We start from the raw sequence: 25,546 nt of genomic DNA, 5'->3' as shown, positions 1-25,546 counted from the left end.
ACATTTTAAGATTTATTGATTGTGCGTGTGGCGGTTGTTGGAGTCTGGCGGCGGCGGCGGCGGCCGACGACGCCTGGCGGCGGCGGTGGCAACCTTTCCTGCCACTCACACCTAACACCTCTAACTGTACACATCTGCCATGCTCCCTCTGCACACCTGACACCTCTCCCTTGCTCACAATGCACTCCTCATGCTTCCTCGACACATCTGTTACCTCTAACGTGTTCATTCTGTACTCTTGAGACCTCTTTAACTGTTGGTATCTCTCATATTTCCTGTATACAACTCCCATCCTCTACCATTTTCTCTCTGCACACCTGATGTTTCTCTCACGCTCCATCTATACACCTGACACCCTTGATTGTACCTCATTGATTGTAACTCATACATCCGATGCACATTTGACATCTCTCATACACCACACTTGAAGTCTTTTAAATGTACATATCTCCCTGACTCTTTTTCTTATGCTCTATATATATACCTGTCCCCTCTCACATACTCTCCCATACATGTCTCCCGTGATTCATTTACACACACTTGACATCTATCCCCCTGTTTACAAACTGGAAGGCTTTTCACACACCTGACACCATAACTGTACAAGTCTCAAATATTTCTTCTCCACACTTGACACCTATAGAGGGCTCGTCACGTCCAACCACTTGGGCTGGACGGCAGAGCGACGGTTTCGGGTCATGCAGGTCGGGGTTCAATCTCCGACCATCCAAGTGGTTGGGCACCATTCCTTAAATTCACGTCCCATCCCAAATCCTTATCCTGACCCTTTCCAAGTGCTATATAGTCGTACTGGCTTAGTGCTTTATCCTGATAACTACCTATCCCGGAGATGGAATTTGAGAATATCTTTAAGAGTAAGGTGCTCATATACAGAGCTCACTAGGTTCTAATGTGCTCTATCTGAGGCTGCTATTGAGATTGGAGCAAATTAAGAATCCAAATCATATGGGATTTTACCCCCCCCCCCAAAAAAAAAGGAGGGTTGAGTTGGAAATGTATGATTGTCCAGGGCTATTGTTGTTGGCAAATGCCGACTAGACAAATATTTCAAGGCTAAGGCAATATCATTCATTAGCAACTAGGAACACTTCTATGGATATAATTGTATGCAGGCAAAGGTTGGGGGTGAACTTATAAAGGGGAGGGATTGTAGTGTCAGAGTTTTAACTGCTGGAAGGTAGAGGCATGAGAATACATTTTGGGAGAGGAGGTACTGAGATATATGTGATGGCAGGGAAAAAGTTGTAGCTAGACACCATGCTGGGGAAAATGGATGAAACCCAAAAGTAACATTTTAGGCTTTTAGACATAAATCTGGAGACGATAGCGATAACACACAGGAACGTAAATATATATATATATATATGCGAACAAGCCTGAATGGTCCCCAGGACTATATGCGAATGAAAACTCACACCCCAGAAGTGACTCGAACCCATACTCCCAGGAGCAACGCAACTGGTAACTACAGGGCGCCTTAATCCACTTGACCATCACGGCCGTCAAAAGGAAGTGATAGCCGAGGCTATTTGAGCCACTTCCCCGACGGCAACTCGGATGGTAATCTTGGGCATAGCATTTCACCAAATCACCTCATTCTTTGGGGCACATGTGAGGAACACAAATGCGAACAAGCCTGAATGGTCCCCAGGACTATATGCGAATGAAAACTCACACCCCAGAAGTGACTCGAACCCATACTCCCAGGAGCAACGCAACTGGTAACTACAGGGCGCCTTAATCCACTTGACCATCACGGCCGTCAAAAGGAAGTGATAGCCGAGGCTATTTGAGCCACTTCCCCGACGGCAACTCGGATGGTAATCTTGGGCATAGCATTTCACCAAATCACCTCATTCTTTGGGGCACATGTGAGGAACACAAATGCGAACAAGCCTGAATGGTCCCCAGGACTATATGCGAATGAAAACTCACACCCCAGAAGTGACTCGAACCCATACTCCCAGGAGCAACACAACTGGTAACTACAGGGCGCCTTAATCCACTTGACCATCACGGCCGTCAAAAGGAAGTGATAGCTGAGGCTATTTGAGCCACTTCCCCGACGGCAACTCGGATGGTAATCTTGGGCATAGCATTTCACCAAATCACCTCATTCTTTGGGGCACATGTGAGGAACACAAATGCGAACAAGCCTGAATGGTCCCCAGGACTATATGCGAATGAAAACTCACACCCCAGAAGTGACTCAAACCCATACTCCCAGGAGCAACGCAACTGGTAACTACAGGGCACCTTAATCCACTTGACCATCACGGCCGTCAAAAGGAAGTGATAGCCGAGGCTATTTGAGCCACTGGGAGTATGGGTTCGAGTCACTTCTGGGGTGTGAGTTTTCATTCGCATATAGTCCTGGGGACCATTCAGGCTTGTTCGCATTTGTGTTCCTCACATGTGCCCCAAAGAATGAGGTGATTTGGTGAAATGCTATGCCCAAGATTACCATCCGAGTTGCCGTCGGGGAAGTGGCTCAAATAGCCTCGGCTATCACTTCCTTTTGACGGCCGTGATGGTCAAGTGGATTAAGGCGCCCTGTAGTTACCAGTTGCGTTGCTCCTGGGAGTATGGGTTCGAGTCACTTCTGGGGTGTGAGTTTTCATTCGCATATAGTCCTGGGGACCATTCAGGCTTGTTCGCATTTGTGTTCCTCACATGTGCCCCAAAGAATGAGGTGATTTGGTGAAATGCTATGCCCAAGATTACCATCCGAGTTGCCGTCGGGGAAGTGGCTCAAATAGCCTCGGCTATCACTTCCTTTTGACGGCCGTGATGGTCAAGTGGATTAAGGCGCCCTGTAGTTACCAGTTGCGTTGCTCCTGGGAGTATGGGTTCGAGTCACTTCTGGGGTGTGAGTTTTCATTTGCATATAGTCCTGGGGACCATTCAGGCTTGTTCGCATTTGTGTTCCTCACATGTGCCCCAAAGAATGAGGTGATTTGGTGAAATGCTATGCCCAAGATTACCATCCGAGTTGCCGTCGGGGAAGTGGCTCAAATAGCCTCGGCTATCACTTCCTTTTGACGGCCGTGATGGTCAAGTGGATTAAGGCGCCCTGTAGTTACCAGTTGCGTTGCTCCTGGGAGTATGGGTTCGAGTCACTTCTGGGGTGTGAGTTTTCATTCATATATATATATATTATTAAATATGACCGAAAAAGTAAGATTAATAATTCTAACACGAATTTTCTCAATCTTTCGTACATTACGCTTCACTGTTGGAGGTAAATCAAAAATTAATTCTCCAAAATTCATTTTTATTTCTAGTCTGACGCGACATGGGCGCGTTTCGTAAAACTTATTACATTTTCAAAGACTTTAGTTCACAAATACACAACTGAATAGAACTTACGTATCTCCGATTTTATATCTACATTTGAGTGAGGTGGGAGGGGTGATGTGGCATTAACACAAGACAGAACAAGAGGGGATATTAATAGGGTATTAAAAGTATCAACACAAGACAGAACACAAACAATGGGTATTGAATAGAAGTGTTTGTAGAAAGCTTTCTACAAACTTTCAAGAAAGCTTTGTGCTTTCTACAAACACTTCTATTCAATACCCATTGTTTGTGTTCTGTCTTGTGTTGATACTTTTAATACCCTATTAATATCCCCTCTTGTTCTGTCTTGTGTTAATGCCACATCACCCCTCCCACCTCACTCAAATGTAGATATAAAATCGGAGATACGTAAGTTCTATTCAGCTGTGTATTTGTGAACTAAAGTCTTTGAAAATGTAATAAGTTTTACGAAACGCGCCCGTGTCGCGTCAGACTAGAAATAAAAATGAATTTTGGAGAATTAATTTTTGATTTACCTCCAACAGTGAAGCGTAATGTGCGAAAGATTGAGAAAATTCGTGTTAGAATTATTAATCTTACTTTTTCGGTCATATTTAATAATATATGTCTACAGGAAAGACTGCTACCAAAATATACTAATATATATATATATATATATATATATATATATATATATATATATATATATATATATATATATATATATATATATATATATATATATATATATATATAATGTTTACGTTTACGTTCCATATATATATATATGGGAGTGTTAGTGGGAATGTTAGGAATAAAATTGATGCATTAAGAGCACTTGATTTGTTGGAGGGAAAATTCGTGCTTGTCTCAAATGTGAGCAGTGTTGTTCACGCGTCAGGATGCGACCCACAACTCTCAACTAATACCCAAAAGTACCTATTTCCTGCTGGGTGAACAGAAGCAGCGGGTGTTAGGAGACTTGCCCAGCTGCCTCGCCCAATCCATAAATAATATACCTGTATATTATTGTGAAAGAAGATACATGGCTGACTGTAGATAACAGGGTTCTATTGACTAAATAACATTTGTTGGATATAAATTGTTTCACGTTGATATCAATTAGACAAAGGGGAAGAATAGCACTGAAATTCATTTAAAATAACGATTCTCTAACTAGAAGGCCTGGCAGAGACCGGGCCGTTGTGAAGGTGGTCTGCGAACCAACTCAAGGAGACAGAATATGAAAATACTGTGCAAGAGATAATTGAGTACCAGCTTTTCCTGAATGCTGTTATGAGAGCTACGGTCATTCGTGAGGTAGTTTAGTTATTATGCACCCTATACCCATCCTGTGGGTAGTAGTGGACTCCATACCCATCCTGTGGGTGGTAGTGGACCCCACTCCCATCCTGTGGGTAGTAGTGGACCCCATACTCATCCTGTGGGTGGTAGTGGACCCCATTCCCATCCTGTGGGTGGTAGTGGACCCCATACCCATCCTGTGGGTAGTAGTGGACCCCATACCCATCCTGTGGGTAGTAGTGGACCCCATACCCATCCTGTGGGTGGAAGTGGACCCCATACCCATCCAGTGTGGGGTAGTGGACCCCATACCCATTCTGTGGGCGGTAGTGGACCCCATACTCATACTGTGGGTAGTAGTGGACCCCATACCCATCCTGTGGGTGGTAGTGGACCCCATACCCATCCAGTGTGGGGTAGTGGACCCCATACCCATTCTGTGGGCGGTAGTGGACCCCATACTCATACTGTGGGTGGTGGTGGACCCCATTCCCATCCTGTGGGTGGTAGTGGACCCCATACCCATCCTGTGGGTGGTAGTGGACCCCACTCCCATCCTGTGGGTAGTAGTAGACCCCATACCCATCCTGTGGGTGGTAGTTGAAAGTTGATGACCCAGACTGCTTCTTTATGAATGACATTCAAGCTGCAGATAATATAACGGATATTACCACAAACTCGGAAGACTTTGAAAGAGAAATTGATAATATGCCTATGCACTCAGCTCCTGGGCCTGACTCATGGAATTCAATATTCATAAAGAAATGTAAAGTACCAGTAGCGAGAGCACTCAGCGTAATATGGAGAAAGAGCCTGGATACAGGTGAGATACCAGCAGCACTTAAATCTGCAGATATAGCTCCGTTGCACAAGGGGGGGAGTAAAGCCTTGGCAAAAAATTATAGGCCAGTTGCACTAACATCACACATAATAAAAGTGTTTGAAAGAGTGATTAGGAATCAAATTTCTAGTTTTATGGAAAACAATGAATTGCACAATCCAGGACAACATGGATTTAGAGCGGGAAGATCCTGTCTGTCACAGTTACTCAACCACTATGACAAAATCACAGAAGCCCTAGAAGAAAAGCAAAATGCAGATGTTGTATACACAGACTTTGCAAAGGCGTTCGACAAATGTGACCATGGGGTGATAGCTCACAAAATGAGGTCAATGGGAATAACTGGAAAAGTAGGACGCTGGATACTCAATTTCCTGTCGAACAGAACACAAAGAGTAACAGTCAATCAGATAAAATCGAGTCCAAGCGATGTTAAAAGCTCTGTACCTCAAGGTACAGTCCTTGCACCGCTACTGTTCCTTATTCTCATATCTGATATAGACAAAAATACACGCCACAGCTTCGTGTCGTCCTTTGCAGATGACACAAAAATCAGCATGAAAATTACCTCTGCTGAAGACATTGAAAAACTACAAGCAGATGTCAACAAAGTTTTTGATTGGGCAGCAGAAAATAACATGATGTTTAACAGTGATAAATTTCAGGTACTCAGGTACGGCAAAAATGAGGATCTGAAACATAATACAGGGTACAAAACACAATCGAATCTTCCCATAGTAGAAAAACAGCATGTCAAGGATTTGGGAATAATGATGTCCGACGATCTAACGTTTAGGGAGCATAACCAAGCAAATATCGCGTCAGCCAGAAAAATGATCGGATGGATTACGAGAACTTTCAAATCCAGGGATCCCATCACAATGGTTGTACTCTTCAAGTCACTTGTGCTGTCCCGTCTCGAGTACTGCTCAGTACTCACTTCCCCCTTCAGAGCAGGAGAGATTGCTGAAATAGAGGGAATACAGAGAACATATACGGCACGCATAGACGAGATAAAACACCTAAATTATTGGGATCGTCTCAAAGCTCTCCAAATGTACTCTCTAGAAAGGAGACGAGAGAGATACCAAATAATATACACATGGAAAATACTGGAGGGTCAGGTCCCAAATCTACACAGTAAAATAACAACGTACTTGAGTGAACGATATGGAAGAAAATGCAAGATTGAACCAGTGAAGAGCAGAGGTGCCATAGGCACAATCAGAGAGCACTGTATAAACATCAGGGGTCCGCGGTTGTTCAACGTCCTCCCAGCGAGCATAAGAAATATTGCCGGAACAACCGTGGACATCTTCAAGAGAAAACTGGACGGTTTTCTAAGAGAAGTTCCGGATCAGCCGGGCTGTGGTGGGTACGTGGCCCTGCGGGCCGCTCCAAGCAACAGCCGGGTGGACCAAACTCTCACAAGTCGAGCCTGGCCTCGGGCCGGGCTTGGGGAGTAGAACTCCCAGAACCCCATCAACCAGACTCAACCAGACCCTAGTGGACCCCATACCCATCCAGTGTGGGGTAGTGGACCCCATACCCATCCTGTGGGCGGTAGTGGACCCCATACCCATCCTGTGAACAGTAGTGGACCCCACCACCACTGTGGGTGGTGGTGGACCCCATACCCATCCTGTGGGTGGTAGTGGAAAAGAGATACAGAGGCTCAAATAATGGACTCAGGAACTGAACCCCCAAAATTAATTTAACTAAGCAAGTTACAGTCTTGATAAGCTGGTTACACAATTCAATGTATATCAAGAATGAGTTGGAGAGCGACCACAAATGCAGTCTCTAAGCTAAGCAGCTTATATTTGCATAATTGTATTTGCTTATCGTGCACAACCCCCCCCCCCCATCACCACCATACCATCCAGTAGGAGGTGGACAGCTCACAATCCCCCATATTTATTACCTAGAACTGCGCTACACAACCTTACTATATATACGGTGAGAGGGGAGGCACAGTTAACACAGCCCAAGATTAGCTTAGAGTGGTATACAATGTCCTAGCTCAGATCAACGACTGTGAACTAGAAGCACAAGTGGTGCATCAAGACAGTGGGGGAAGTGTCGTGTCCGGAGTGCAGAGGCCATACACATGCTCAGCCAGTGTGAAGGGCCATACATGTGCACGGATAGAGTACGTTGTGGGGAAGGCAGTGTGGCTGAATGGTGTGGCCAAGTGTTGTGGCCACATTGAAGAGTTATTGAAATGGTTGGGACCAATACTGTAGTTGGAAAAGCATACGTCAGTTTCGGTATATAAAAAAACGCGCGTCTAGCATTGTTTAACTCGACCTCCACACTATTTCCTCACACTTTATGCTGACATGCTGTTAGAATATTGTACTCACCTAGTTGTGTTTGCGGGGGTTGAGCTCTGGCTCAACCTCGCCAGAGCCGTTTTCCATCGCCGGTTACGGTGGTAGGAGGAAGGACATGAGGACACACGCACTACTCTTAAGAGTACGCAGTTTGTTACCAGTAACAGAAGACCAACAATTCTGCCAACGGGTAAGGATGGAGAATGAATAACTGGGCAAGTCGGAATAAGGAATACCTTTACGGGAGATGGGACAAAAAGCGGACAGCTTTCCCAGCGGCAGCGTCCCCAAGCTCATTTAAAAAGACACCAATATGGCAAAATTTTAGTAACTACTTGTGGTTAATACAAAAATGTTATATAAAAATACAAAGGATGTATGAAAATTGTTGTTTATTTCCAACAACTCCCTCATGCGATGCATTCCCAAATGATCTGATGTTCCCATCAGAAAATTAGGAACACCAAATGATTCAACCCGTCCTCGACTCAAGTCCATTACATCCAGCGGTCGACCCCACAGACGCATTCATAAATTTTAACATGCTGTTCATTCAAAACGGGAATTTTCTCAAGTATAAATTAATATTATAATATATTAGCATATTGTGCATATATAGGCATAGGTTAGGTTAGGTTAGGTGTTTAGGTTCTGTTGGCGATTATTTGTATTTGTAGTACGTGGGTGAAGCATTTATAGCGTTGTGATTCGAACAAAATTCGTCAGTGAAGCACTTGTTCCGGATATGTTCGAACGTCAGCAGTTGTGAGTCGTGTGTAAACCGCTTTTCATTCATAAACAGGGGGTTTGGCGGGTGCATGGAATCACTTTTGGATCTTTGTTTGGAGGATGGGCTGAATGATTAATGTTCTTTTTCATTCATAAGCAGGGGGTTTGGCGAGGGTATGGAATCACTTTTGGGTCTTTGTTTGGAGAACGGGTTGACACACGACTCACAACTGCTGACGTTCGAACATATCCGGAACAAGTGCTTCACTGACGAATTTTGTTCAAATCACAACGCTATAAATGCTTCACCCACGTACTACAAATACAAATAATCGCCAACAGAACCTAAACACCTAACCTAACCTAACCTATGCCTATATATGCACAATATGCTAATATATTATAATATTAATTTATACCTGAGAAAATTCCCGTTTTGAATGAACAGCATATTAAAATTTATGAATGCGTCTGTGGGGTCGACCGCTGGATGTAATGGACTTGAGTCGAGGACGGGTTGAAATGCTTCACCCACGTACTACAAATATAAATAATCGCCAGCAGAACCTAAACACCTAACCTATGCCTATAATAATAATAATAATAATAATAATAATAATAATAATAATAATAATAATAATTTATTTAGGAACAGTACATACATAGTTGCAGCGTTACAGAACAAACATTCTGTTAGATTCAAAGATAGAGGTAGTACATACAATATATACACAATATGCTAATATCTTATAATATTAATTTATATATGAAAAAAATCCGGGTTTGAATGAACAGCATGTAAAAACTTATGAATGCGTCTGTGGGGTCGACCGCTGGATGTAATGGACTTGAGTCGAGGATGAGTTGCATATTCGTGTCTGCTCAGCTCCTCATGCTTCATGCTTTTCATATTCGTTGCTGCTCAGCTTCTCATGCTTCATGATTCTCATATTCGAGGTTGCTCAGCTCCCCATGCTTCATGATTCTCATAATCGTGGCTGCTCAGCTCCCGATATTTCAAGATTCTCATATACATGTCTGTTCAGCCTCCCATAAAAACAGTTTTCTGTGAGCGCCGCGACATGGAGGTGTCGCCTAGTAAGCGCCCAGACCCGCTTGTTTACACTCCTGTTGCAAGGTAATCTGGGGTGTCTCCCTTTATTATAATGGTAAAATTAAGGATTTTAAGTTTTTACCGCCGTAGAGCTAATTTATTGAGTAGTGGGTCTTCCTCTCGTGATTGATGACATACCGCCATGGTATAGGGGTAATGAAGCGTTACAATAGCCTGCCAAGTAGGTGAGGATTCATCAGTGCTTCGTTCAAAATGTTCACAATTACTAAAGAAGAGAACCTCAACGCTTTCCTCTCCCAATGTGGTCTGTCTCAGCTCATTATCACTCCCAGTGAATTAACTTAATTAACCCCCTGTCAACTAGTGGGGCTAGGTTTCCTAAGTCTCATTGTTTCATTTTCTGACTTAATTTTTAACTTACTCTTAACTAGTCATTTACTGAAATTATTTAATTGAGTGCATAAATAGTTCTTCAGGTCTTATTAAGGACCTGCCCGAAACGCTGCACGTGCTAGTGGCTTTACAAGACTGTAATTACCATATTTGTATCCTCACATTCCTTATGTACATTCTTGTATATGCATAAATAAATAAATAAATAAATAAATATTGACTGTCACTGTTCATCAGCATGACATTACAAGACAGGTTGGTTTTGTTTTGTTGTGGACTTTGACCATAGTGATGTTTCTTTAAGGAAGTCAGGTACTCCCTTCTTCAGGCTTCATTCCACTTGTGGAGGATTCTGGCTAAATGATAGAATTTTGTGAAAATTTAATCTTCACTGCATTTTTAATTTGGTCACTTGTGAAGCAGCAAATTGGAAATGAGTGCTCCGGGTTTGTGCACTGATCACAAGAACCAGTGCATTGCACTTACTGAGCATATTAGCTCATCAACCACAATTTTTACTGCAACCACCATCACTGTCATAACTAGCATTATTACAACCACCATCACTACTATTACTGTCACCACCACTGACACCCTCCTCCTCCTTACAGCAACCCCATGCTCATTATTCTAGTCTAAACTGAAATTCCCTGTAATATACCTATTATATTTCTTGTACCTTTGATAGTGCCCTGTTATCACTGCACCCAATTACTCCACTCCCTGTAACCCGAGATGTGTTTGTCTGGGAATACGTTGCTTGATCAGCTACAATCAAAGTGTATCTAGTTAATCAGATTATATTGTATTTGCATAAATGAACTAGAAAGTTTAAATTATAAAATTAATTTTTTTAGGCGTGAGTATACAGAAGGCTATTGGAGATGGGAAGCCCTTGACTGGTTTGCTGAGGTGCCCCTCAATCAAGGGGAAGATATAGTTTTCTGAGGTTAGCAGGGTTGGATAAGATTTTTGATAAGAATGTACTAAACAATGGTATAAATTGGGGCTGAAGGCACTTGTTAAGTGAGGTGTTTATAAACTAAATTATAAATTTAATTTACTTTGGGTAAAATAATTGCATTACTTGTATTCAGTACTGGATAGAATTACATCTATTTGAAAGTTTCTCTCGAATCAATAAATACCATATACTATAGTAGCTTTGTTAAGCATTATATATATATTGGACAAGTTTTATGTGAAAACTGGTCACTATTTTATTTATTGACCACTTGGGTTTACTTTTCAGTGACTTGATGAGCACCAGTCATCATGTGAGAGTGTTCCTTTGTGAACTGCAAGTCGATCCTCAGGGCAAGTTCTTTGCTGGAGACAAAGAGGTTTCCAGAGTTGATGTTATTGGCACAGTAGTCTATTTCAGTCACCGTGAACGTGTTGAAACGTTTGAAAGTAAGTTTGACAAATACTGTAGTTTCTCTCTCTGTCTCTCTCTCTCTCTCTCTCACCAACAATTATAAATATGTTCCTCTGGAAATGCTTAGAACAAGATGGGGAGGGAGGGAGTTATGATTCACCTTTTTGAAATGTACCAACTGCATTCTCTGGTTCTGCTCTCAGGTGATCAGTAGTTGCTAGCTTTCCTCTTCATCTGGCCCTCGTTTTATCTTTGTATATTCGAGTCTTGACGGTTGATCTTCCTATCCTTGTCTTCGAGGAATTGACTGCTCACACTACAATAGCTTTTCTTCAGTGTCACTGAAAGTTCCCGCTATGCTGCCAGCTGTGTCACAGCATTTCACTACATACTCGCCCGAGTCACAAAGGTAAGGCGAGTATATTAACTCCACGGTACTCTTCACATGCCCTGGGCGATCGCTCCTCTCGTCTGTAGTTTGCTTGTAGCTTTGGGCCCTCCATGAAGTTACAGGGTTTCCCAGACACACCTGGGCCTCCCATGCTGGTCACTAAATTCTTCAGGATGCCAAGATTGCTCTCTTCACATGACGTTTCCATGCTTGAAAACTTCTCTGACAATGTGTCCCTCTGCTTAAGAGGCTAGGACACAGAAGTCCTCGAGCATAGAAACATGGTGTGGAGAGAGAGAGAGAGAGAGAATACAGTATAGAGTGGAAGACCCAAAATCTCTAGACACTCATAGAAAATGGAAAATGGCTGCAATTGGACAATACTGTACTGTATATGAAGAAACCCCAAAAGCATTCTTGACATGGATCCTTTGTGTATCCTATGTGGATCCTATGTGTAAACAACTCGTGACCAGGTAATCAACATAGTCTGCAGGCATAACCAATGAAGAACCACACCCCGTTTGAGTGGTACACGAGCCAAACACAACTGATAAAATGCCTTTTCTTGAGAATGGGCTGAGGAAAAATACCATAATGAATGAAAAGCTTCATAAACAGTTTTGAAAAATGTGAACCATCCATGTGAGGGTCTGGCAGCTGCACATCAGGGAGAGACCAGGAGTTGGGAGTAACCTCTACTCGGAACAGAGGGAAGAAGGTGAAGCATGTGTCCCAGTTCTAAAGCACATGGAAAGTATGCAAAACAAATGCTTCATGAGCAGAGAATGTAGTAACAAGGACTGGGAACTGAGCTTTTTTCAGGGACTGGCTTTTATTTGATTTTCTAACACTTGTAATCTGTTGGCTAGAGATTTGAATATCCTCCCTACTTGTGTAGTTATTAATTTATCCCTTGTTTTATAGTCATTTACTTTGTTAACCTGCACTTGTGTAGTTTATTTTCCATACAGCTGGATATTTTATTTTACTTGAAAGTAGAGGAGGAAAATATGTTAACAAATTGGCTTAATGCCAATGTGTAATAAAGTTAATAACTACAGTAATTATCAAAATAAAACACCAAAGCTGGGAGACTATATAGCACTGTCTGTTTTATGGGATATTCAAAAGGTATAAATATCACTCTGGAAACCAATATGTGAACAAAAGGACAAAAGACTAGTACTGTATTGCCAAAGGTATCGGATTCGCCGAGGATCTTATCGAGAGACAAATGACTCAAAGGGACATTTGAAAAAACGAGATGTATGATGCATAACATTAGTGCAGCTGGTTTTTATTATTGTAGCGCTGCTTTGCTGCCTCTTTTTTGTGGAGTGTCAAAATCTGCAGTGTTTAGTCCTCTTTTTAATGATAAGGTTGTTACCTAAAGCCAATGTCTTAAATTTTACAGATAAATAATCTTTATTTTGCTATTGATGGTTTTTAAAGCATTTCAAATTTAAGTTTTCATATTCTGCATCAATCATTTTAAGTGTTGATTTGAGTGTAGTCTTGCGGTACCTTGCCTTGTGTTGGTTCCAAGGCTTAATGCCCCGGCAGCCTGGTCTCTGAGCAGGCCTACTGGTAGCTTCCATCCATATGGTATCTGGTAAAATTTGCAGTTAAGCTGAGCAGTACTTGTCACTTTCTGAATGTGTATCTTGCATTCTCACGGAAAGACTATACAGATATCTAGCATACTTTAATTCAGTTTATACAGGCTGCATGTGCATTTTTTATTTTAATTTAAAATGGATATTGAACCCTAAACAATTTCACTAATTTATTCAGTATTAGGAAATAGTCTTTCAACACTAACATTATATCTTTGCAGTTGATGACGGGACAGGTATAATACAGTGTGCCAAGTTCACTGATGTTGAGGTAGGGCAGCAAGATGGGAAAAGTGTTGCGAGTCATGCTGACGATCCCTTGAAAGATTTACATCACATCCTGATAAAACCAGATTTCCCTTTAAAACTGGGAGATTTAGTCAATATACGAGGGCATCTTAACGTCTTCCGAGAACGACCACAACTTATTGTGAATAGCTTACGTATCCTTTGATAGATGTATAATTTATCATTCTCTTGTATCTTGTTGAATGTACTGTACTTTAAACAACGTTGTTATGATTGAACTATGTAAATATTGTATGAATGTTTTATATGCGTGTGTTAATTTAAATGTACATCAGCAATATCATGTATTTAATATAATCGAATTAAGTAAGAGGTTTAAGACGTCTACAGTAGATTGCTGTATAAAATATATTTCTTTACTTTTGTCTTTTTGTCTCAACGACTCTTTGAGTGGTTGTTCACTAAACAATGTCAGAGTGCTTCATCTTCTGCTTTTTTAGCTTTAAAGCTCACATTCATCAACATGTAACACTAAAGTTATGCTTTGGAACTCTGAGTGAGTCAAGACCAAAGGTTGCTCAATGCAGCTACATTATGCACAGGCAGTTGTAATGCAGCTTTAATAGTTGGAAGTGAAAGTGTGTGTCTGTCTGTCTGGTTTGGGGCAGCCCTGAGGTACCAGTTAAGTAAGCTCCAAGGAACTACCAAAGTGCTGCCCAGAGAAAAAAAGAGCATTTGATTACACACTACAGTACACTGTACAGGCACCTTCAAAATCTGGATTATATAATTTTGGATTTTATCCAGATTTGAGTAAAATCCTAATTTTAGGAAACTTGCCCTTTTTGGGCTATTTACCACCAAAGTTAAATTTGTCATGTAAAACTCAATGCATATGAATATAGAATTCTGTTCTAAATATGCATGATGGCATTCCCATGGCTAACATGTTTCTACATGTTCTTTGTGTAGTGGTGTAGTGGTCAAGACGCTCATCTGGCGCTGTGCGAGTGGTTTGTCCTGGGTTCGTATCCTGGCTGGAGAGGATTTACTGGGTGCAAATCCTTAACTGTAGCCTCTGTTTAACTCAACAGTAAAATGGGCACTTGGTTGTTAAACGATTTTTCTCAGGGTCGTATTCCAGGGAAGATTGGATTAAGGACTTGCCCAAAACACTACGTGTACTAGTGGCTGTACAAGAATGTAAGAACTCTTGTGAATGTATATATAAATAAAAATATAAATAAAGCATGAATGGATCTTCATTCATATACTGTGCATAATCATGTTTAGTCTATTTTTATTTAAATTTGGAATTTTGCCACAAATTGCAATATCCTCTTACGTCTTTTTATGTTTTGACCATTGGTTACTATTCCTTAACATTCATATTAGGTCGTGTTGTTGATATAAACGAAGAGTGGTTTAGAGTCCTGGAAATTGATGCTGAGCGGGAAGCAATTAGAGATAAGTCTCCAGCAGAGACAATATTTCAAGAGTTAAGCCAGTGCTCTTTACCTTAGAATTTGTTACTGCTCAATATTCAGTCAAGTAGTATATACAGAAAAGTTTACATTTTATATCATCATGGAGTGTGAAAATACAATCAGTTTGGAAAACATCCGCCAGAAGGCACGTGAAAGCGACCAAGCATTTCGATTAAAGAAGAGAAGCATAGCTCGTGATGATCGTCGTTTGCACTTGGATGATGTGGTAGCAAAGTTAAAGGTACTTCATCTTCCATAACAAGTATATTTATACTACTTAAGCTTACCTCTTGTCTGCATTTTCATCACATGAGTATATTTTGTACAAGTAAAATAATAAATTATATTTAATTCAGGTGTTTATCTTCTGATTTACCTCCATTTGTGTTTTTCAGGTGCCTTCAACAGAGGAATTTTCAAAGCTGGCTTCTCAACTAAAGAAGCAAAAGTCCTTGGAGACCCTGCAGAGGATACGTCTTGGCCTGAGCAATAGTCAGGAAAATATCGCCATCTTCTTAAAAACTCAGGGTGCCTTGTATTCACTGACGGGTTGCCTGACAAGTAAGGCCTGTAATGATTATTCTCTTGGATAATAAATAAAAGATTGAATTTTATGTGAAGTAAACTTGTTTCTCTCTCTGCACTTCTTTAACCCTTAAACTGCGCATGGCGTATATATACAATATATTTATATACTGTATATATTTGGGTGTTGGAAATTTCCAACACCCAAATGCTAAACCCTAGTGCAATATTATAAATTTATTGTACTAAGAAAATCTAATTCACTAATTCTACTAACCAGTAGTGTAACAATATTAATTCTCATTAATCCGAGGCATAATACCACCAAATATTTCCTAGAATTCATGGCGGCGATTGCATCAGCTATTATTCTATATCTATATTGGTGCCTTGTTGTTACTGTTTATAAACCTAATAACTCCCGTGAGTGTAATTCTTATGCTCAATCCACTTTAATTTCATGAGTAAATGTATAAATATATACATTTAGACGATTTAAAATCTATGCCAGTCTGCACTATGCAGCCACACCTCTGGTCATCCAGTATTGTTATCCAGATATGGTGAAATTTTGCCAGAAGAATATCCAGACGTGATTTAGCTAGATAACGCAAATATCTGGTTTAGTGGAATTCGGATAAGTGATCGCATACAGTATTTTATTTGGAGATTGCTCAAAAATATTTACTCGCAGTTTGAGGGTTAAATTATAAAATATTAAGATGTTTATCATACATGGTAATGTAAACATTAATCAAATTAAGAGATGGTCCAATTTACTGTTTCTGTTATCTCCATCTCAGGTCATGATGCAAGCCTAGCGAGAGAAGCTGCTTGTACTCTAGTCAACTTGGCCCTTGGGAATGAGAAGCAGTGCTTGGAAGTGTGTCAAAGGGCAGGAGTATACATTATTCTACACATGTCTAACAACAATCCTGACCTTCAGGTGAGGAAAATAATAAGTGAAAAAGCTGTTATCTCCCCATTCCCCATTTCTTCTTTAAAATTAAGTTCTGTTGGACATTTCATTGACAAGTTTTTAATTGATGAAGTTACAAATGCATATTGTTGATTTAAATGGCCATTGTCTCTCTTTGAAATTTATTTTGTTCATTTATAGCTCCATTTATTTCAGGATCCATGTGCATGGTGTATTGGTAATTTGTGTGGGACACATGTTAGTGTGTGTAAGTTGCTGATGACACAAGGGGTGGAAGGTAGACTGGTCAGTCTTCTTGACTCTTACTCACCACATGTATTGCAGTCTGCAGCACATGCTCTCCTCCACTATCTCTCAACCGTTCCAGAAAGAATTAAGTATGTTTATACACTGTATATTTCTTCATAATCATTGCTTGTACAATGCTCTTATCATTGGAAAATTTTTGCTCATTCTGTAGTTTTATTAAAAGCATTTGGTATTTGTGACAATTTGTCCAGTCAAATTCTTATCCAAAGATAACAAATAATGCATTATGTTAATTTAAACCTCATGCTCTCATGCTCTCATTTAAACTTTTTGCCTCGGCGAGGTTCAGTTTCAGCTTCTCTCTGTCGTCTTTTGAAAGATCTCGTCTTAACGACCACACTTTCCCATCCTCATCACTTTGTAATTTTCTGGCATTCCTTAGTACTTCTTCCATCTGTTTGGCACCGTTTAGGGTGATCCTCAAAGGTCGATCTTTCCCTTTTACGTATTTGCCTATTCTCCTGTAGTCGCACACATTCTCTATGGTAGTAAGACCTTCCACGAGGCCAACAATTTTATCTACTACTTTCGCTTCTTCTACAGCTCTTTCTGACCTAGATGTTATCTCCTTTTCTTTGCAACCAAAAATTATCAGGGACTTACTCCGATCAACTGTGTTTTGCACCAACTTCAGGTTAGATGCCAATTCTTTTCTCACTTCCAGCCTAATGTTTGTTTTATCTTGGTTGCTGCAGTGTTTGGCTTCCTTTACTGCTTCAATTTTTTCCTTCTCCTTGGCCACTTGTGCATAAGTGAGTTGCATATCTTTCTTGCACTGTTCTATTCCCTGTGTAACTTCCTCCATCTGTGCTGACAAAAGCTGTTTCTCCTGTTGAATTTCCTTACCTAACCTATTGTAGTCATTTATGTTTAAATTTGCTTTAACTTCTTCCAAAGCTATTTTTAAGAGTTTTCCTTCTTCCATGGCTTTGCAATTTGTTTCCAATGGATTCTTATCCTTGCACAAGTCTTTCACTAAACCCTCAAGACATACAACTTTGCTACTTAAATGGTCATTACTTTCTTTCAATTTATTAATTATTTCTACATGAGAGGTCACTATAGTATCTAATTTTACCAACTTGTTGTATAGACTGGTTATATCAATGCTTTCTTCACTGAATCCCGCAAAATCAAGCTCAGTTTTGTTTTTCCTCTTGCAGGTGGCCATCTTGAATGTTCTTCTCTGCACTGGAAACACTGGGGCAACTTTTTCTCATTTGATTTTTCACTTCCCTTGGCACATTCCTGTTATCTCACCTATTTTTCAAAAGCACTATACCTTTATGTTCTCTGGGACACCACTCACTATCCTCATCCTGTACTACAATACTTAGGATTGTTGAAATATGCTGGGCTCCTCTGATGCAAGTGTTGATCCTAGGGGTGTCACCTTTTGAATGAAAAATGAATTTTGAATGTCACTTTTTGAAATGGTGTGTAATTGTATATCTGCTTCTGGTATGCAAGTGGGTCTGTCATCCAGTTCCTATGCATTTTATGTTCCCACTTTTGAAATCTCTTTTGTCTTGGTGTAAATTTTTTTTGGAGTTTCCTCCAAATCCATTATCTTGCTTGCTGCTCTGTATGTAGCATTCCGTGCCTTTTCCATGAAAGTATGGGTAACTGAATTCATAGCATTTTCTGTCCTCGAATGATTTTTTGCACATGTCAGAATGGGAAAAATCTACATGTTGATCCAAATCGACACTTTCCTTTCCTAAGCATATTTAAACATTTCCGGGGATGATGGTAACTGCATTCTACTCCCTTTCTATTTCCAGAATGTCTGTCTGCAAATGCCCTTTACATAGAATTTGCATGTCTGTGCTTCTGGTCTGTCTGTCTCTCTATCAGGGACTGTTGTAGTGTCTGTAGATACCAAGCTGTCAGTTACACTTTCTAGTCTACTGTCATCTGTATCCATTTATACTGAATCAGAATTTACAAATTCCTGAATTTGTTTCAATTTTCCTCCCTGTCTATAACCTCGGCTCCTGGTCTATTATTAGTACTTGTTTCCCGCTTTTTCTAGATGTTTGGTAGACTTTCAATGAATTAATTTTTTTTTTTTGGTCATGAGTCATGGTATCTAGGGTTTTCAGTATATTCCAAGTTGGCAAGTCATTGTTACATACCCAGCATAAATGGCCAGCGATGTTGCTCACTTATGTACAAGCCATATAAAATCTATTCTTACATATATAACATTCAATTCCTGTTGTTTTTGTCTTCAAGGTTTTGTTGCAGTGACCACAAATTAGTTTGTTTACTGCCATTTTGCCTTGTTTGCTGTTGTTTGTTTGCACTTGGAATGGGGCTATCTCAGTTACCAGTGTTCTATATTTTCTCTATATTTTTCTATACGTTCTATATTTTCTCTATTCTCTTGCTGTGGGCAGTTGTATGAGTGAGCTAACCCCACACTGCATCACCATGAGGCTTTTAGTTTCGAGGTACAGTATCTAGCTGTACCTCAAATTATAATAATGAGTTGCCTTTTTCATATTTGTAATTTTATTTTATCTTTTAAAAAACAGGCATGTGTGTGAGCCAAATATAGTGCGAAAACTCATCAGTGCCCTAAGTCTTGGTGGTACTGTAGCAGAGGTTGCCTGGTGTCTCTTTGTGTTGTCAACCTGCAGAGATGTATGTGGCCTCCTAGTTGACCAAGGCATCATAAAAGCAGCCTTTACAATAATGGAACAATTAATTAATGAACAAGTAGGTCATTAATTTGATAACTATTTAATAATTTGATAACTATGGTCATTTAAGTTTTTTGTAGCGAGTTATGCGGTCAGTCATATAAGTATGGTGTAGCATTTATGGGGTATGAATAAAAAACTGAAAATGGTTTTGTTTGTAATTTTGGATGAGACAAAACATCACTCTATGGGAAAGTAAAAATGAAGTTGAGTTTACCCTTGATATATGCAAGAAATCCATTCCTGAAAAATCTTGTGCAAAGCAAACATTTAGTTTTGTATGGTACAAATATGAAATAAATGTTACCTTGCTTGCATAATTAAATGGTTTAATATATAGGGATTAGTTTGTGGCAATGAATGGCAGTGAGTAGTAGAATGACATTCACTGATTGGTCACAGGCGGGTGAATAGGGAAGTCTCACATCCAATTGTTAATCGGTTAACATTCAGCTAGCAGCAGTTTCTGACTATCTTGAGCACACTACCGGTAAGTGTAAGAGTGCAACATTCAGCGGTGAAGCCTCTACTTAGGAGAAGACTGCATATGTTGGGCTGGAGAATGAGAGCAAGGCTATCATATAAGTACAGTATTATGCTGAACAAGTAATTTACCTCAGTAGACTAATGATTGAAGTGCGAGAGTGAAATGAATACAGGTATGGATTGATTTGTAGAAAACAATTGATTTTATAGCATTTCTGTTATGTGGAAATTAAAAACTTATAAATCTGGATGAACATGCTATTTACTACTGCAGTATCGTCTATCGAATAGATGGGAATGTATTAATTTTGTGACTTTCCTGTATTTTATTGCCAGTCCAAACTGACCCAAACATTGACCTTTTGATGATGTACCATGATGAACAAACTTCAGAAGTGTATTTTGTATTACTGTCTATTAATACCTTAACATCAGTTATAGAGCAGATGTTTGCTGCAGAGCTTATATTTATTTTGCATTTTCTTTGAATTATCAACTAAATTATATTTAATTTCACCAGAATGTGAATGTTTGTGCTTTGACTGCCATTGTGCGTGTGGTGCTGAACTGTGTTGGTGCTGTACCGGGCACTGCAGTACAGGTGAGTGTGTACACGTATTTTCCTTGCAATCCATCCTCAGACCAAGTCCATTCCATACAGAAGTCAACCCCAATGACACATTCATAAATTTTAACATGCTCATTCAAAATAAGAATTTTATTAAATACAAATTAATATTAGTACAGTATGTAGTAGCATACTATGTATATTTAGGCATTGGATAGGTTAGGTTAGGTGTTTAGGTTCTGTTGGCAATTATTTGTATTTGTAGTACATGGGTGAAGCATTTACAGCGTTGTGGTTTGAACAAAAGTTGTCAGCGAAGTACTTGTTCCGGAAGTGTTCGAACGTCATCAGTTGAGTCGTGTGTAAACTGTTCTTCATTCATAAATGGGGTGTGCATGGAATGCGGGTGCATGGAATGGATTTTGGCCTTTGTTTATGAGAACAGGCTGTCCCATGATTGTTGATTCATTCATTGTACTGTTTCCCAATTTCATTGGGTAAAGAGAAATCATTAAAGATAACAAAAAGTGAATAATATAGTGAAGAAAGATCTAAATTTAAAATATAATAAATATTTCTTGTCATTTCATCACTTCACTAATGGAGTCATCCACAACAGCATCCTACTACTTCTTAAGACCCGGTGCACAGTGTTCCTCATCAACTGTCGTGTATATGTACAGTGGTAACAAATACAGTACATTCATGCTGTCTTACAAACCAGTGCAACACCAGTCTTGCCATGTACTCAATCCTCTTGTTATTTACACTTTTTCTTTCCATGCCAAGTTCACCCATTACTACCTTTTCTCTCCTTCCCACAACTTACTTGAAAATACTGTACACTTGACATTCAGATGCTATCTATTTATTCATCATCATCCCCAAATCTTTGTATGCTCGGTTCAATATTGTTCATTATAAAGTTTGCACGGCACATCTTTCATGGTTATGTTAGGAAAGAAAAATGAGGCATTTACTAACAGTGTCACAGTGACTGAAATGGATTTCCAGAACAGTATAATCCACAAACCCTCTATTTTGTTGATGCTTAATATGGAGATGAAAATGCAAACCCTTGTGGTCGATCCTATGAGTGTTTGCATGCTTGGAAAGGTATTGTGCCTTGATTGATTAGAAGGAATTTGTTGGTACCGTACTTAATTTCGGCTGCGGTGATATTTTAGAAAACAACTCGTGTATTCTCATAGTACTACATATGCTTTTCAAACTGCCCAAATTAAATTAAAATTAATCAAGAATTAAAACTCCTATTTTAATTCTTGATTTTTTTTTTTTTGCATTTATACGACAGTATTATTTTACAACATATACACATGGGTTGACACACTGACACACTTTGTACTTTGATAATACACACTTCAAGGTGTACTATCTTGGTTTCTCTTCCCAGGGACTTAATTGTACCAGCCACTTTCTTTTCCCTGACTCGCTTTTAACTTTATTGAAGAAACTGTTATAATATCTTCTCTCTCCCCTTGAACACGATCCACTAATTACGTATAAAGGTTCCCAGTTACTGTTGGGTGTGTGGGGGTGAACATTACCCAATAGGGTTCAAACTTGCACCTCCTTGCTTGCAAGGCAAAACCATTACATCAGTGATTATTTTGATTGTTGCACATTGCCTGACATTGCTGAGAATGCACATAATTTACCATATTGGTTTATGTATGTTGTGGGAAAGTGGCTTACCAGTTTTAGATACAGATGAATGTTAAAAAAAATACATTTAATTGAGAGAGGAGAGTATAGGAGAGGTGGTGTTCTTCACACTAGTAAAATCTGGCTTGGTTATCACATGAATTACTTTCAGGTGTGCTACCGCAGTGAACAATTTGTGCGTGTTATCAAAGCTTTGCTCTATTCACCCCACTCTCACTTGCGTAGTGAGTCCATACACCTTTTAGCCAATGTTGTGAATTCTGCATCTGAGGAATCTCTAACAGGTATTTAGCAAGATGGATAACCATATGTATATGTAAAACTGTACTTCATAAAAATATGTTGGGGCATAGAACAAATTATTCATGCCTGTAGAGGTAAAAATTGAGATAATGTCAATTTTGCAGGCCATATAAAATTACTTAATATATTTTGTTTTCTTGCACTGCAGTTGTAGTCTGTGGTACAGTATTCATATTAATGATGAAGCAATGAACCATAAATATTGCAAGACAACTCTTTCCCTTCTATTTCTTTTATTATAATTTGTAATTCTTTCCTCTTCCTTGTTTTTCTTCACCATAAACATACATTTATATATTATTCTTCTGGTCAGGTAAATGTATTGTTGATGACCTGAGTTTACGGGAGAGACTGGAGAGTGCTGTCCGCAGTGCTCTGGCTGCTAGGTTCGTCACAGGTCCTCCAGACACTTCCAATTTTCATGGTATTATATAAGACTTGTATTCTCTTCTTTTAACTTATGTAAGCATTTTGTTGTATTGTGTGCTGTATAAGTTCAACCCATCCTTTATCTAAATTATGTTGTAGTATTTATTTAGAAAAGGCAAATAAATATTAATGAAACTTTACACTTTTTTTTATAATTACCTTTTTCCACATAAATGAGGTGTGCTAAGTACATCATATGTTTCATTGCATTCTTGCTTATTTTCTGCATGAATAAAGTTGCAATACTTAAAATGAAACGTTAATCTGTATTAGAGCATGCCACCATCAATTACACTTGTCTTATTCCTGAGATATATATGCACCAGGCCCACTGCTTACTATGACAAAGTAATTATCAATAGAAGGTGCCATTCTTGAACTATGATAGATGATGGGTCCCTGGCTCAACCTTCTTCCTCTAACCTAATATTTTAAGCTTGGAAGAAAGTAGTGACAAGAGGATAAACAGGAGAAATACTGGGAATTAGAGCATTCAATATAGGCCACACATACTTAACTACTATATCCGCTAACACCATACAACTATCCGTACTAGACAGAGCAAACCGAACACCAAATACACCTTACAGTGAGACACAGGAATGATATACCTTGCAATTACCTTGCGATGATTTTTGGGCCTCAACGTCCTCGACCAGGCCTCCCTAATAGAGGCCTGGTTGACCAGGCCATTTGGACCAGATGTACCAAAAAAAAATCTCCCATTCAAAATAATTCAGTGTAACCACACATACCTATAACCTCTGTAAGGCTTGGAAAAATGAAGATAAGCAAAATTCCTATCTTAAGTGGCACACTAAAGATTACATGGATATTGAGGCTCAAATTCCAAATTATATCATCATCATCAGATGTGATTAAGAGACATGGAGAAGTACATTTCTATGTTAAAGATCCATTCGCCTGCAGAATTGTAAACTAGAATATGGTAGCGACATTAGGAATACAAAAAAATTAAAAACCCAGATGCAACAGCCAAAGAATTTTCTGAATATAGTTAGGAAATATTAAGAATTACATAGAAAACTTAGTAAATATTAAAATAAATATCCTCTTAGAATTGAACCATCCAAATTTGAGGTGGAAGATAACAAATAATAATAATATAGTAGAAAGTAGTGTCTGGAATTAGTTTATAACAAGAAGCTCACACTAAACTAACAAAACAGATAATTGAGCTGACAAAATAATAATACCCTTGACCTGATTACATTATACTTGAAATACAAATATAATGTCGAATGTAATGAAACAACTGTGCATTCCTTAGTGGCTTTCTTGAGTTAAATGCACAGATTCAAAAGAGCTGCTAGCACCGCAGGAAATTTGACAACTTATGTAGGCCTACCGAGAAAACAGAACAATCTCTCTGGGGCGAGGGGAAAATAGGGATTGAAGATCGACCTGCTACCAACGTGAACTGCAGTGAAAGTGTCATCAAGCAAATATTTGTAATGGAACAATATGAAAACATTGCCACCACTATTTGGCCATAGTTAACAATCCTTGCTCCAACTTTACCCAACTACTACCAGGTGGACCTCCTCATGAGAGGTCACTGCTAGCTCATTACTCACTGATGTGCCTGAAGATTTGAACACCCAATCCCATGATGACACAGAGAACAAAGAAGGAAAGGTGAGCCACTGAAGGCTCTGCACAGAAAATAGTTACCTTTATAACTATGGGAAAATAATATATTCTCCCCCATTAACTAACAGGGGAAGACAAATTAATGACATCGAAATATGGAGTGAGCTACGGAACAGTGATCATAAAGAAATCAGATTTAACATAGAATGGAATAGATTTGTAGGAGAAAATTATGTTAATTTCCCAGATTTCTCAAAACCAATTTTAATGGTCTCAGGAATTTTTTGGGTGAAATAGATTGGAAAGTCTATTCATGTCATAGGGGTGGGCCAGTCACGGAGGACATGAACCCAGCGATGGGTGATGTAAAGAGAGATTTTTATGTAGATTCAAAATATAACTTATTTAAAAATATTCTAAGCAAGGCACAAGAACGTAGTATACCATACAAATTGAATAGATCGGATTAATAATGATCTGGATTGGATAACAAAGGATCAGAAGCTTATAGGTAGAAAGAGGGCTTGGTACAAAAGGTATAAGAATGGAGGAAATCAGTTTCGAAGAAGAATTCATCCAACTAGTTAGAAATTTTAAAAAAGAAAAAAAAAACTAAGAGGGCAAAAAGAATTACATATAAATAAAAGTACTGTACCTGCTTGAGGAAATATGATCCCCCCTGTTACCTTGCAGTAAATAGGTACCTGGGTGTTAGTCAGCTGTCACGGGCTGCTTCCTAGGGGTGGAGGCCTGGTCGAAGACCGGGCCGCGGGGACACTAAAGCCCCGAAATCATCTCAAGATAACCTCAAGATAACCCCCATTGTTTCAAGTGCAGGTTAGACTGCACTT

At 39.4% G+C, this 25,546-nt stretch overlaps 2 protein-coding genes across 3 annotated transcripts; both read left to right on the top strand.

Annotated features, from left to right (window-relative positions):
* Window positions 1-9,541: 9,541 nt before the first annotated feature.
* On the top strand, window positions 9,542-23,221 carry LOC123775195 (transmembrane and coiled-coil domain-containing protein 6). 2 transcript variants are annotated; one of them, XM_045770171.2, is made up of 11 exons: window positions 9,542-9,673; window positions 11,256-11,416; window positions 13,613-13,834; window positions 15,036-15,368; window positions 15,523-15,688; window positions 16,456-16,598; window positions 16,788-16,969; window positions 19,442-19,625; window positions 20,616-20,696; window positions 22,501-22,633; window positions 22,966-23,221. In XM_045770171.2, exons 4-11 carry the CDS (start codon window positions 15,228-15,230, stop codon window positions 23,085-23,087), a joined length of 1,152 nt encoding a protein of 383 aa, XP_045626127.2. In that variant the 5' UTR covers window positions 9,542-9,673; window positions 11,256-11,416; window positions 13,613-13,834; window positions 15,036-15,227; the 3' UTR covers window positions 23,088-23,221. The 2 variants fall into 2 exon arrangements, with proteins under 2 accessions (XP_045626127.2, XP_045626128.2); XM_045770172.2 differs by lacking the exon at window positions 9,542-9,673 and adding an exon at window positions 10,866-10,952.
* On the top strand, window positions 9,618-15,163 carry LOC138359613 (CST complex subunit STN1-like). Its single transcript, XM_069319019.1, has 4 exons — window positions 9,618-9,673; window positions 11,256-11,416; window positions 13,613-13,834; window positions 15,036-15,163. Exons 1-4 carry the CDS (start codon window positions 9,618-9,620, stop codon window positions 15,161-15,163), a joined length of 567 nt encoding a protein of 188 aa, XP_069175120.1.
* Window positions 23,222-25,546: the final 2,325 nt, after the last annotated feature.

Source organism: Procambarus clarkii, chromosome 92 (assembly GCF_040958095.1).
Source record: "Procambarus clarkii isolate CNS0578487 chromosome 92, FALCON_Pclarkii_2.0, whole genome shotgun sequence".
NCBI lineage: Eukaryota > Metazoa > Arthropoda > Malacostraca > Decapoda > Cambaridae > Procambarus > Procambarus clarkii.
This window is presented reverse-complemented; position numbering and strand designations above follow the sequence as displayed.